The 12,680-nt window shown below is 42.0% G+C and overlaps 2 protein-coding genes across 2 annotated transcripts; one reads left to right on the top strand and one right to left on the bottom strand.

Moving 5' to 3' along the window:
• Window positions 1-3,273: 3,273 nt before the first annotated feature.
• On the bottom strand, window positions 3,274-4,960 carry PHOSPHO2 (phosphatase, orphan 2). The gene has a single exon (XM_068195825.1). It carries the CDS (start codon window positions 4,586-4,588, stop codon window positions 3,854-3,856), a length of 735 nt encoding a protein of 244 aa, XP_068051926.1. The 5' UTR covers window positions 4,589-4,960; the 3' UTR covers window positions 3,274-3,853.
• A 271-nt stretch (window positions 4,961-5,231) lies between these two features.
• On the top strand, window positions 5,232-11,999 carry LOC137477098 (cilia- and flagella- associated protein 210-like). The gene is made up of 9 exons (XM_068195786.1): window positions 5,232-5,327; window positions 6,423-6,631; window positions 6,870-7,043; window positions 7,138-7,334; window positions 8,228-8,384; window positions 9,368-9,507; window positions 10,327-10,519; window positions 10,836-11,000; window positions 11,514-11,999. Exons 1-9 carry the CDS (start codon window positions 5,270-5,272, stop codon window positions 11,721-11,723), a joined length of 1,503 nt encoding a protein of 500 aa, XP_068051887.1. The 5' UTR covers window positions 5,232-5,269; the 3' UTR covers window positions 11,724-11,999.
• Window positions 12,000-12,680: the final 681 nt, after the last annotated feature.

Here is a 12,680-nt window from a genome sequence, read left to right as displayed (position 1 = left end):
TTTGCATCCAGCAGCCAAGCTCTTCTGGCCTGCCAAAGTTTTCCTAGATTGAAATAACTGCCAGTAATTTCTTCAACCAAAAGGAGGTGAATATTATTATTAGCTAAGTGCCAGCAATACCCAAAAGGAGAAAGTTTGATACTTCCCACTCGACACAGATGAAAAAGCATCATATTTTTCTTTCAATTACTGGTGGTATTTCTGCCACAAAGCCCAGCAGAAGGAAGTATGAACTAAGGAAATCCAAACAGGAAAGTGTTTATGGTCTTAACCCTCTGCCATCCTTCCTCCCATGCTAACCCTGCACCAGGATTCAAACTGTCCCATGGCCTTTACACAGTAACACGAGACAAAAATAAAATGATCCAAACAAGCAAAAAAACCCAACAAAACCAAAATTTCCCCACACCTACACACATCTATGCCTTCCTTTTTTTCAACCCCTCTGGATGCATTGTTAGCCCAGAGAACTGGAGTTTTGTACTGTAACCCAGGAGTCACGACAGCTCTGCTGTCTGATATGGGCCTGTCCCTTAGCTACATTACTCCATTTCTTTATCCAGAAAATTCTCTTGTGCAGCCTTAAGTCTTTATACATCCCCATGTCAACAGCTTTGTTTTGGTTGCATTTTCCATTTCATCAGCTTCCTCTGGACAAGCAGGAACTTCTTTGAAGTCTTGGCTATCGCACTAGCACACAATACTAAGGCTAAGTACTCGCATAGTCGTGGTGTACAACAGCACACCTGCTACCATACAGAACGTTTCCTATACATATATCACTTTCATTATGCATTTTTTTTTCATAACATTTTTACCTAAGTCATCTCCCTCCCGGAAAGTAAGTCAGGAGGTCAGTAACACTTAGTACTGAACATGTATCCCCCTTCAAGGTGCTTTTCCCTTTCATTTGGTTGGGCTACCAGCTTCAACCAGCTTCACTCATTGGAGATACTCATCTCCCCTCCATTGTAACCAAACGTGGAAAATTTTGGTAATTGTGCTGCTCCAGAAAAGTCCTCACTTTTATTAAGTGAGGAAAAAAAACCCAAACAAGACCTGATTAATAGCGTAATGGTCTGCCTACTGGAATTGAAAAATTTCTTCTGTCTCCAACATGCACTTTATCTGGCAAATATCAGCTCTACCCCCTACTTGAAGTGATTAGAACATAATTGCTTATATTTCAAGTACTCTGCTTAATCTACTCTCAACTCCTGCTTCAGCACTTTAATCAAAACCACAGAAAAACCCTTTTATGAGCATGAAGAACAATTTCTCACCCAATATCTTATTCTCACAGCAAATTACAAGGTCGGTCCCTTAAGGCTAAAAGAATGATAGTGTAAGTGGAAGAAAAAGCTGAGTAATCATAGATATACTATTTACTGTTAGTTTTTAAGCAAGCAGTAACCAAGATCTGTGGACAAACTGAAAGCAAGCTATTCCATAACTAAGTTCTAAAAACACAGAAGAGACCAGCAAAGAATCTGGAACATTCAGCAGCACATCTAGAATTAAGGAAACACACAACTGTCCTGGTTTTGGCTGGGATAGAGTTAATTTCCTTCTAAGTGGCTGGTTCATTGCTGTGTTTTGGATTTATTATGGGAGTCATGTTGACAACACACTGTTGTTTTGGTTGTTGCTAAGCGGTGCTTACCCCTAGTCCAGGACTTTTCAGTTTCCCATGCTGTGTCAGTGAGAAGCTGCACAAGGAGCTGGGGAAGCATGGCCAGGACAGCTGACCCGACAGACCAAAGGGATATTCCACAGCATGGGAGGGCACACTCAGTACAGAAACTGGGGGAGTCGGCTGGGAGGGGCCGAGCCCTGCTCGGGCATGGGCTGGCCATCCATCAGCGGGTGGTGAGCACTGTATTATACATCACTTGTTTCTCCTGCACTTCATTCCTTTCTCTCTCCTTTTCATTACAATTATAGTAATTTAGTACTACTATATTTTATTTTGTTTCAATTATTAAGCTGTTCTCATCTCAACTCATGGGGTTTAATTTTTTCCCCAATTCTCCTCCCCACTCGGTGGGGGATTGGAGTGCATAGGCTGCTCTACTTCGTTGCCAGCTGAGGTCAAATGATGGCAACAACTTCAAACTCAAAGTAATATATGAAATTGCCCTATGCAACAGCCATTAGCATTCTTCTGTATGACCTGTAAACCAGACAACTTAAACCTGCCACAGCCTGAGATCCCCCAGTCCTTCGATGTCTTTATGCCTTTGAGTAAAACAATAGGCCAAGATCCCAAATATGAACATCTCAGACACCTACCACATATCCACCACTAAAGTCAGGCTCCTGAGAACTGAAGCATATTACTTTGGACATCTTAGGCAACAGACTGTTCAAAGCAACCTTCTACAATACAGTAAAATAGGTGAGGCAGGGAAAAGAGGGCACAAGGGAAATGTATGTAAACCAGCAGCCTGAGAACAGGCAAGACCACTCAAAAATCTTCAACTAAGGAAAAAGAAGGTAGTGATATCATGAAATGTCAGTAAGAAAATGAGAATAACCTTGCACAGAAAACAAAGGAAGACAGATACGGCAACTGCAGGCTGCTGACATCTGCAACTGAGGTACTGTGAAATTTGGCCTAATCTCTCAGTTATTAAAGCACTTAAGCTAAATATGACCTCGGTTTAACAGCATCAGCATTTTGAACCTTTTCTGAAATATAAGAATAAAAACATTTGGCATGAAAACACATTATTTAACTTTAATGAGACTTACTTTTAATACCTTGATATGCACAGTCCAACACTCGGAGCTCACCTCACTGCCAGTGGTAAAGAGAAAGACTGCATGGTCACAAGCAATTCTTTACAACTACTTAGAACAATCTGTTTAAAAGTGAAAATGGACATAGATGCTTCCTTCCAGACTGTAAAAGACTGTGCTGTAGATATAAATGAGAATGAATAGGTAAAATCAGTGTATACATGTATATGTATGTACCATTCTGTGAGCCTGTGCACTGCAGCAGAAACCAAGGAGGAAAAAAGGCATCTGGCTGACTCAGAGCTGTCAGCATGGAAGATCAAACCAGTGTCAGCTCTGTACAGAGCGGCAGCAGCACGCTGTCGGGGCAGTAGTCAGAATGGGAGACTTTTCTTTAAACAAAAAAGCAACATCCTTGCAGCCTTCCAGAAGAGAAGGGGTATGACCAGCCAAAGGCTGACACCTACACTTGTGCCTACTCTCTCCAGGCCTGATGAAACACAGGCCAGCAGAATACATGACACAAATTAGTTGTGTTGCATTTGTCAGTGACAGCAACTTTTATTGTCTTTATAATACAAGATAATAACAAATATTAAGAAGTAATTTTGTTCGGTAAAATGATTAGTAGATTGAAAATATAAATGCATTTTCAGATTAAACAGGATTACAAGCAAATAATTTGCCATCAGATCAAAGAAGTATAAAAGCCAACAGCTCTAGAACCATGCTCCTGGCACCTAATGTTTTCTAAGTAAAGAATTTCATTCTATTGAACAGGAATCCTACTCATTCCCCTAAGTGTGTGGGATTGCAAGTATGTATCAGTTTTATAGTTGCAAAGGGTTGGAGGGGAGGGAGTAGCTAAAAACTAATGACAAGTCCTGTCTCAACACTCCTTCTCCACTTATGTTGGAATCTGTACTGTGTTAAAAGGCCTTTTTTACTGCTCTTTCCCATTATCACCAGGATTGAACATAAACAGTTTTACGTTGTGGTTAAAACCCCCATAATTTCAGATAACAGCCCAATTTTACAATTTTGAGCTTTTATACACATGCAGTTTTTCTCTCCCAATAAGTTAAAATTTAACTGCATCAGTTTCCTTTTATCATTTGAATCGTTCCTTTTTAAGTTGTTTCAGGTAAGACATAATGTCAATTGCAGATGACCAAACCAGAACAGAACACTGCACAGGACTGAGACTTTGGGCCAGCTGAGAAATCCTTTTCTCCAAGGTATACCCCTGCCTGGGCATAGCAATATCATTCTTCTTCAAAAACATTACTGGACATAAGTCATTCCCACCATCACCTATATATACAACTTGTGTATAACTCACTCCTCGCTCCAACTGTTTATCTAGAAATTCTTTTAAAACTTTCCTTTTGCAAAGGTTTTTAGGGCACTTTGCACAATGGTGAGCATGGAAGTGCTGTACAGTAAGATAGCCAGTACTGCTGAATGCTGCAGGGTTTGTAAACACTTCATCAAACACTTTATGGAAGTCAGCAGCTTTCAAAATCCAGTCAATAAATACTGTATTAGAATCTGAAACAATTATACAATCAAACATCTCCTTGTTCTCGCCAATAAATCCCAGAAGATCTATCATTCCTGCAGTGAAAGGAATTGTTGTCATAGTTCTTTGCATCTCATCTTCTTTGACACCATTGTCTCCCAAGTAGACAAAGACTCTGCCCATATATTCTGTCCAGTGTCCTGGTTGGTAAGAGTTTCTTAATCCATTAGGAAGTTTTCTTTCAGGAGCACATTTCACAATCCAGGTGTCACTATTTTCATCTACGATTGTATGGTCAAAATCAAAAACCAACAGAAATTTCATAGCTGTGAGAAAACAGTTTCCAAAACAAACAAATAAGAAAATTATTTCTATTAACAGAAGTACTATATTTTTACCCTGACCTTGTGCTGAGAAGAGAAAAATTCTGGAAGAAAATATCGGAAAAAAAAAAAAAAACTATTTATGACCACTACCGTGATGGGAAGTTGTGCTGTAGCTAAAAATGCAATTTGTAAAAGCCAAAGTTCAGTGTCCAACTTCTGTTTAAAATAGTAACTGTGGCAGTATCTAACTCATGCTTACTAATAGTTCCGAACACAGCACCAATCTTCCTGTATTCACACACCATCGGTTTGCGCAGGTACTAATTTCTCCATCAGCACTTGCCAATACAACCGAGCTGGGATTCTCCTGGCAAAACGCCTCAATAGGTATTTCGAAAGGACACGTTCGCCGTCTGTTCGAACAGATGGAGCCCGTGCCTTCAACGAGGCCGCACTGAAACAGAGCGGCCAACGAAAGGAAAGGCAGCCGTCGGCGGAGCGGAACCGGCAGCCGTCGGCGGAGCGGAACCGGCAGCCGTCGGCGGAGCGGAACCGGCAGCCGCGCCCGGGGGCTCGGCCCCGCCCCGGGCTCCGCCCGTCAGGGGAAGGGGCGGGGCCGGGGCCGCCACGTGACCGCGCGCCGCCGGGTCGCCCGGCAACGGCCCCGCGGCGCGGGAAGATGGCGGCGGCGGCGGCGGCGGCGGCGGCGGGGCTGCGGCGGCGGCGGCGCGGCGCCCGTGAGTGCGGCTGCCCCGCGGGCAGCGGGACCCGGCGGGAGGGCAGTGCCGAGCCCGCGGCCGTAGGGCTCCGGGAGGCTGTAGGGGTGCCCGGCCTGACTCTCCCCAGAGCTCCCCCAGCTGCCTACGGCAAGAGGGGCTGTTTCTCCCTTGGAACTGAGCGGAGAGAACTGAGCTGGACGCAGCGCAGGTCCTGTCTTCCAGGGGCAGCAGCCGGGGAAGAACGAGGGCTTGCCAGATTCCTGCCTGCAGGGCGCAGCCGCATCAGTACGCCTTTACTTCTGGCGAGGCTGCCTTCACCTAGGACAGAGGGAGAGGATCGGGTCTGATCCCTGTCGGGACACCGGTCAGCAACGGCATCTGGAAAACAGACTTTGACACCGGTGTCACTCTAATAGAAAGCCTCCTTACCTTTCAGACCTGGCCTGTCAGTCTGCTGCAAATCACACAATTTCTACAGAATACCACTCTGTACAGAGTGCCACTCCCTTCAAAAATGGTGGTGACACTTGAAAGAGCATTTCACAAAACCTAGACATCAACTAGAAAAGCTGCATTTATGCCTGCACATGTGTATGTGAGCCTAATGCAACAAAGAAATCCTAGTCTTGCTAACAAATCAAAAAGTATTCTACAGCAGAACTATTTCAGTAAACATGATGAGTATGCAGGGCATGGTAGTAAGGCACAGTCTGTGCCCAAACTGCTGCCTCATCCAGCCAGCAGAATGGCTTTACCAATATTCTCCTTTTCATTTAGGGAATGGTCTGTGCTCCCTGCTGTTCTAAGAAGCATGCCCAAGTACTGCCTGGGAAGTGTGTTACTACAAGCCAAACCCACACATACACACAAACAGGCAAGGGCACGTACAAACAGTCCAGTCAGCCAGTGCCCGTCCCAGTACATGCACTAGTCGTAGGTAGACTACAGATACAGATACCCTGTCTTAGCTCTGGGGTTTGGGGATGGGGGACTAAATAATACGAAGAGTAACCTAGTATTGTTACCATTCCAGCATTCAAATCCTGATACACGTTTGATTATTGGATTTTCTGGTATCAAGTAACCTTTGTATTTTATCTTCCCTGTGCGCAGCACATCGTTGGAAAGAAAAGGATGTTCTAGATGAGCATTTCCTTCCAAATGAAGCAGATATTCGTCAGGTCATTATACTGCCAAAAGCAGAATGGGAAAGGATTCAGGGCAGCGCTAGAGAAGCAGCACACATCGATGAGAAGAAAGAACAGGATGAAGTGCACTTGGAGTCCAAAGCTGCTGGCGAAGACCCGCGCAGTGCCACACTGGTAAGTACATTTGTAAACAAGGGTAGCTGCTTTTGTATATACAAAAACACACATTGTAACATTTCTAGCTATACTCCCTTTGTTCAACATTTGCTTTTGAATAGTTATTTCAGCTAAATGCCATTTAAATACTTTTAACATCTAACATAAGCATTTATTTTTTTACTTAAAGCTGAAATGCAAAGTAAAAAACCAATCCAAAATTTAAGTGTGATTTCTAATTTTGTCTGCACTATAGAGCCTGATACAACAGAAACTTCAAGCCAAAAAATTACGTGAAGAAAAGGAAGAGGAAGAAAGAAAGTTACTTGATTTGGAAGAAGCAAAGTTCCAAGCAGCTAAACGGAAGGAGGTTATTGATCGTGCAAAAACCTACCTATCTCATCAGGATGACAGACTGAGACAGTTCCATGTTTGTTGACAACTTATATGTTTTACATTGAAATTGTACTGAATGTCTCTAAAGACTTCTGAACATGAAAATGACTTTAAATGTTCTCTTGCAGAGTGCACTTCTACTTACTAAGGTCCTAAAAGAAAGAGATGCTCAAGTTGAATTTCTTAAGTCAAGATTAGCTGATAACAAAAAGAGGGACTATGAAGATGAGCAACGTCAATTGAAAGAATACATTCTCAGCGAGCAAGAAAAAGCACATCAGCATTATATGAATCAACAGGCACTATGCAAAGATCAGTTACAACAGTAAGTAGTAATTAAAAGCAACCCTACTTCATTATTTATTTAAACTCTTCTCAAAATACATTCTATGAGATTTTTACAGAACTTGCTAATAACTTGTTTCACAAATGCCATTCGTTTAACAGAAGATCACAGAAGATCTTGCCCAAAAGGGAAAAGCTATAGGCATTTTTAGTTGCTAACAGTCTGTATGCAAAATTGCCTCTGGGAAGCATCACCGTTCAAATGTTGTTAATGAAATTTAAGTGTACTTTACTCAGTTTTTGTTCCAGACAAGGAAAAGGTTAAATTAGATTTTCCATTTACCCATAATGAGCTTCCAGACTGCACAACAAGAGAAGGCATTACTGTCACTTCTATTCCTTCTCTCAGATTTTCTATAAATCTTATGGAGGGGTCCCCAGTGGTATTTATAGGACTGGACCTAATGGTCTGATAGAAGGAATCAAATTTCCCAAGGCGGAGGAAGGGTTCAAAGTCTGGTGTCTTACATATTCCAGGTGCAAAACATAGATCCTTCTAGAACTTAGTATAGAACATTACCAGTTTAAGCTGCTGCCTGCATGCCCAGAAGAAACACAGGTATGGTGGGTCATATTGGGGAAACCTTGTTCTCCAAGAACGCTGCAGATAGAGGCCAGAGCATTACCAATGCAATGGTGCCAATGAGTCATCCAGCTAAAACTTATCACCACGAGACTGCAAACTGTGAGCATACCACATAGCTTATTTCTGACCAGGGTTACCATTACAAACAATCATGCTGTTAATCACCTCTGATATTCTACCTACCTTCAACTCAAAGTATCACATTCTTCAATACAAGGTACCTATGGTTATGCAGTTCATTACTTCATGTAGTTCCTAGACAATTTATTCACCTTTTTCTGATTCAGAATAAAGGAGCGTGAGCATCAGGCAGATCTGGCCAAACAGGAAAAAAAAAGAGAAGAGGAAGAAATACAGAGATCAATCCAACTGTACCAACTGGAAATTCAAAGAAAAAAAGAAAAGGAGCACCAGGAAAAAATTGAACGCCGGAAGCTGTATCATGTAAGTAGCAGGAAAGCAGACAGTTCAAAATGCATATTTCACCTTGGCTGTGATGGTTGGACTTGACCCACAGATAAACAGGATTGTGGGTAACGGGGTCTTTGTTGACAGCTTTAGTAGCTTGGGATCAAATGCCTACCCTGCCAATTGCAGGCCATGTGTTTCCTCTGTGCTTTTGAGAAAGACCTCTTGGAGGCCCCTCCCTTCCGTTGTCTGAAGGGATGTTGACATTTGATGCTTTAACTGGTCTATGGTTAAAGATTTCACTGTAGACATCAAGGAATATCTCCTTGGCTTGAGAACTGGATTTAAGTTTCACATTCCTGCAGTTTTAAGTCCATTTTTCTTTGTTAGAAAGAGGGAATAGAGAGAGACTGAAAGTGTATTTTTAATTTGACTTGATATTTATGATTGGAGAGGTTTAGGAATTTAGTCAAGGCTTGCTGCCACCTCATTTCATCTTTAAAGTCATCCTACTAAGGTACAAACAAGAAGTGCCTCAGAGCAGTTCTGGCCAGCATGCAAAAGACAGTTTTTTTACATTAAAAACTGTGTTTTTCCACTGTGTTTGGATGAAACTCTTAGGGTAGTTTTGGATGAGGTGGGGCCAGGAGCAGAACGACGTGTGTGTGGGTGGTGGTTGGACCATCCCCCTCGCCCATGTGTGTCAGTGGGAGCATGGGACAGTGCTCTCTGCATCGCACAGCAATTTGTTTGTGCGATGCACCACAGAAGCAGCTGTTTGATGCTCAATTCCTTTTCCCCACCCTCACATCTACTGTTTCCTCTTGATGCATGTTTGAATAGAGAGGCAGAAATAAGTGGAAGTATCCCTTTCCTGTCTTCTCTCTCCTTTCCTGAGGATCCCTTTCTCTCTTCTGTTTTTGAAAGAAACTTGAGGAAGGGGCTGCCTGTAAGCTTCTACCCCAGGCCAAGATATTCTAAACATCATCTGTTACATCAGGACCGTTTTGCCCATACAGGAGTATGTAAATGACCAGAAAATAATCAAAGCAATAGAGGAACAAAACCAAATGGAAGAAGATGATCGGATCAAAGCTCATTTTAAAGCAAAGGATATTATTGCCCAGATGAGAAAAAAGAAAGAAGCTGAAGTGCGTAGGTAGGTACAATGCTAGGGTATAAATTGTAAATTATCTAAAAATGATACTGTAGTTGTTTTCAGATCATTTAGACTAATGATATAACACAATCTACAGTTATTCTAAATTCTACTGATAGGGAGAGCAGGGAATTCAGGAGAAAAAGGAAATTTTTTCACAGGTTCCTTACTAAGTGTGAGGGAGCAATCTCTCCATCTTTCAAAGTACAGAGGCTCATGAAAGTGCAAAGCTTTACACCAGGGTATTTTGAAGAGAGCTTTTCCACATGGCCTGCCAAATCTCCACCTCCTCAACAATTAACGACAATTAAGATCCTTGATGAAAATATTTTTGAGTATAACCTATATTTCTCTGAGTCAGCTCAAGAAAAATTTGACTTCTCAACAAGGCACATACATTCATTAACTACATTGTGTTCTTATAAAGGGGAGATATTTTATCAGTTTAACATTGCAGGTACTACATGATGATACCACTGAGTCAATCTAAGAGTTTTTTTCCCTTCCTGCTTCTGGCCAATACTTCCAACATTCCCCTCCTGATGGCAAGATGCTCACTGGAATCCTTACTAAGTGATCCAGCTGGTTATTGCTGCAGAAACGTGCTACAAGAACACCGGGAACATTTATTTGCTAAATCAGATAATATAAAAATAAACCAAACAGGAGGAACAGAAGGAGATCATGAGTTGGTTGAGTGGGCCAGCCTGTGTGGTCAAAAGGAAATAATTCTAGAAGTAGTATTGCCGAGTTTGGTAGCTTCAGGCAGACTCAGGTGTGTTGCCCTCCTATGTTATGGAAGCTCATGTTCTTCTGCAGACAAGTACAGGAACAACAGGACAAAATCATTAGTCGATTAGCTGAACAAATGGGTGAGGCACTAAAGAAGGAAGATCATCGACTGGCTAGAGATGTGGCAAGAATAGAAGCTGAACAAGAAAAAAAACACAAAGAGAGAGAAGCGAAACAAAAGGCTGCCATTGAATCTATTGCTGAACACAGAGCCACTGTGGTAAGAAACTTGGGCTACTTCTGCTTACTCCAGCTGAGGAGCCTGGCCCAGACCACAGCTGGTAACTCTGGTGCCATGCATCAGCAGGCTTCAGCAAGTCTGCTGATACCTTTCCTGGAGTCCCCTCTCCCTTTCCCCCTTCTGTGTTGGGTGCACCTCTGCCAGGGCTGCTGAAAACCCTGGGCTTGGACACTGGCCAGCCACAGTGACCGTGCTTATCGGAGCGCTGATTCAGGGCTGCTTCTGCAGAGAGATACAACTTCCAGCTTAGCAGGCCAGCTCCTTGGTTAACTTTTGTGTGCTTTGTAAACTACAGATGAAGTTGAAAGAGGAAAAGGAGAGACAGGAGAAAAAAGAGGCTGAAAAAGAACGGGATGTGTTAATGGAAAAAGCCCGCATCCACCTGGAAATGGAAAACAACAAAAAACATGGACGGCATGAGGCAAACAGAGAAGTACAGAAATTTCAGCTCCAGCAAATGGTAAATAGAAAGCTTTACTGTGTCAATCCCTTCAGAAAGAAGCTTGCTCCTAAACCAATACACTAGTTCCTGCTGAGAGAAAGAGAGGAAGTTTGCTGTTTCGTTTGGATTTTATTATTTCTTGGGTTGTTTTTAATCGCGTGTGCTTGGCATATGCTGGTGTTGGAGACCAGCATTCTCAGAGCATTGGTACAAATCAAGGCTGGTTTGCAAGGAGAGATCACATCCTGTCCTGTGCCATTAAGACATTTTTTCAACGATGCACTGCTGTCCTCTTGTATCTTCTGGGCAGGTCACCAAAGAGCAGCAGCTAATGCTGATGCTCACTCAGCTATTAAATGTACCCTTTCTGGGGAGATAAGGCAGGGGAGAGAAGTGGGGAGGGATGAAAAGTGCCACGTGTCAGCTAAGGATGCCACAGACCTTCTGTAAGCTTTTACCCTCTCTCAGCTTTACAGGATGGTGATGTTGAGAACAAAATACTAAGCTTTGTTATTCCCTTTTCTTCATCAGGCTGAAAAGAAGGCAAGAAAAGAGCAGGAAAAGCAAGCAGACCTGGACTACAATGCTCAGAGAGAGGCTATTGCACTTTCTAAAGAGCAAGAGTTTCAGAAATATGCAAAGGAAATAATTGAAATGGAATCCAAGAAGACACATCATCTTTATCCTCTTCTCAAAGCATGTGAAGAGGGAAGAGGACTTGGACATGGACCATTTTTCTGAGAGAAGAAGACATAAATACTACTTTCCAAACATAGAATTCTATGTTGGGACCCAGTTACCTTACTGTAGCTGTAATGCTGCTCAAAAAACAAAACCATAAAATAACGTTTAAACTGCCCACCAAGGAAAGGCAGAGGCATTTTCAAGTTAAATAAATACGCTTTTCAACCATACAGGCAGAGTTCAACTGTAAAATATTTATATCAAATATTTACCATGAATCTGGACTTCCATTAGAAAAAATAAAAGATTGCCATATAACTGGTTATATTCAAACATCCCCACCTTGTATTTCATGAATGTTAGTTTATTAAACTTGAGACAGGAATTCATATTATATAATTGACTGTCACTGTAACCCATTCCAGCCAAAAGCTCACTATTTCTGCTATATTTTTTATATTCACTGTCCCAGGTTATTCAGGTCTTTCAGGTCTATGATTTGAATTCTCAGAGCTAAAAGTCACATTTTTCCCTAGCCTACTTCCAGTTAATTATTCCCTATAATAGAAAAGACCAAATGAAAACAATTACAGGGGACAAAAAAAAGAGAACATGTGAAAGTTAGAACTTAGGGTGTGCAGTTTTGGTACCATTTTGCAACTGTGTTTGAAAAACAAATGTCATGCTATAATTCAGTTTTATTACATGAAAATATTAATGTAATTTGATTTGATCCCAGCCCTTAAAAGGTCAGCAAAGAGGCAAATAAGTCCCAATACAGCTGTTACTAGGGCCTACAAAATCAGCACATCAACAAGAGACAACATAGTTGGGCTGTTCTTTCAAAAAGACTAACAGCAGTTCAGTCTGTAAATAGATGTAATCTATTAAACAGGTAAATAGATGTGATCTAAAATTGTATCTCAGATTCCTCAGCAGATTTACTCACCAACACCCAAGCCACAGACATGTCTCCCTCCTTAAGCTTAGGTTTCTTTAATTCCCTTGCCTTGG

This window comes from Anomalospiza imberbis, chromosome 7 (genome assembly GCF_031753505.1).
Source record: "Anomalospiza imberbis isolate Cuckoo-Finch-1a 21T00152 chromosome 7, ASM3175350v1, whole genome shotgun sequence".
Classification (NCBI taxonomy): domain Eukaryota; kingdom Metazoa; phylum Chordata; class Aves; order Passeriformes; family Viduidae; genus Anomalospiza; species Anomalospiza imberbis.
The sequence above is the reverse complement of the archived record's forward strand: the minus strand, read 5'-3'. Positions and strand labels throughout refer to the sequence as shown.

What these genes read in the sequence shown, in the direction of transcription:
- PHOSPHO2 (XM_068195825.1), bottom strand. Translation starts at nt 4,588, where the DNA reads ATGAAATTTCTGTTGGTTTTTGATTTTGACCATACAATCGTAGATGAA.
- LOC137477098 (XM_068195786.1), top strand. Translation starts at nt 5,270, where the DNA reads ATGGCGGCGGCGGCGGCGGCGGCGGCGGCGGGGCTGCGGCGGCGGCGG. An exon ending in AACGCCGGAAGCTGTATCAT is followed by an intron (nt 8,385 to 9,367) that starts GTAAGTAGCAGG and finishes TTGCCCATACAG; the next exon opens with GAGTATGTAAATGACCAGAA. An exon ending in AAAGAAGCTGAAGTGCGTAG is followed by an intron (nt 9,508 to 10,326) that starts GTAGGTACAATG and finishes GTTCTTCTGCAG; the next exon opens with ACAAGTACAGGAACAACAGG.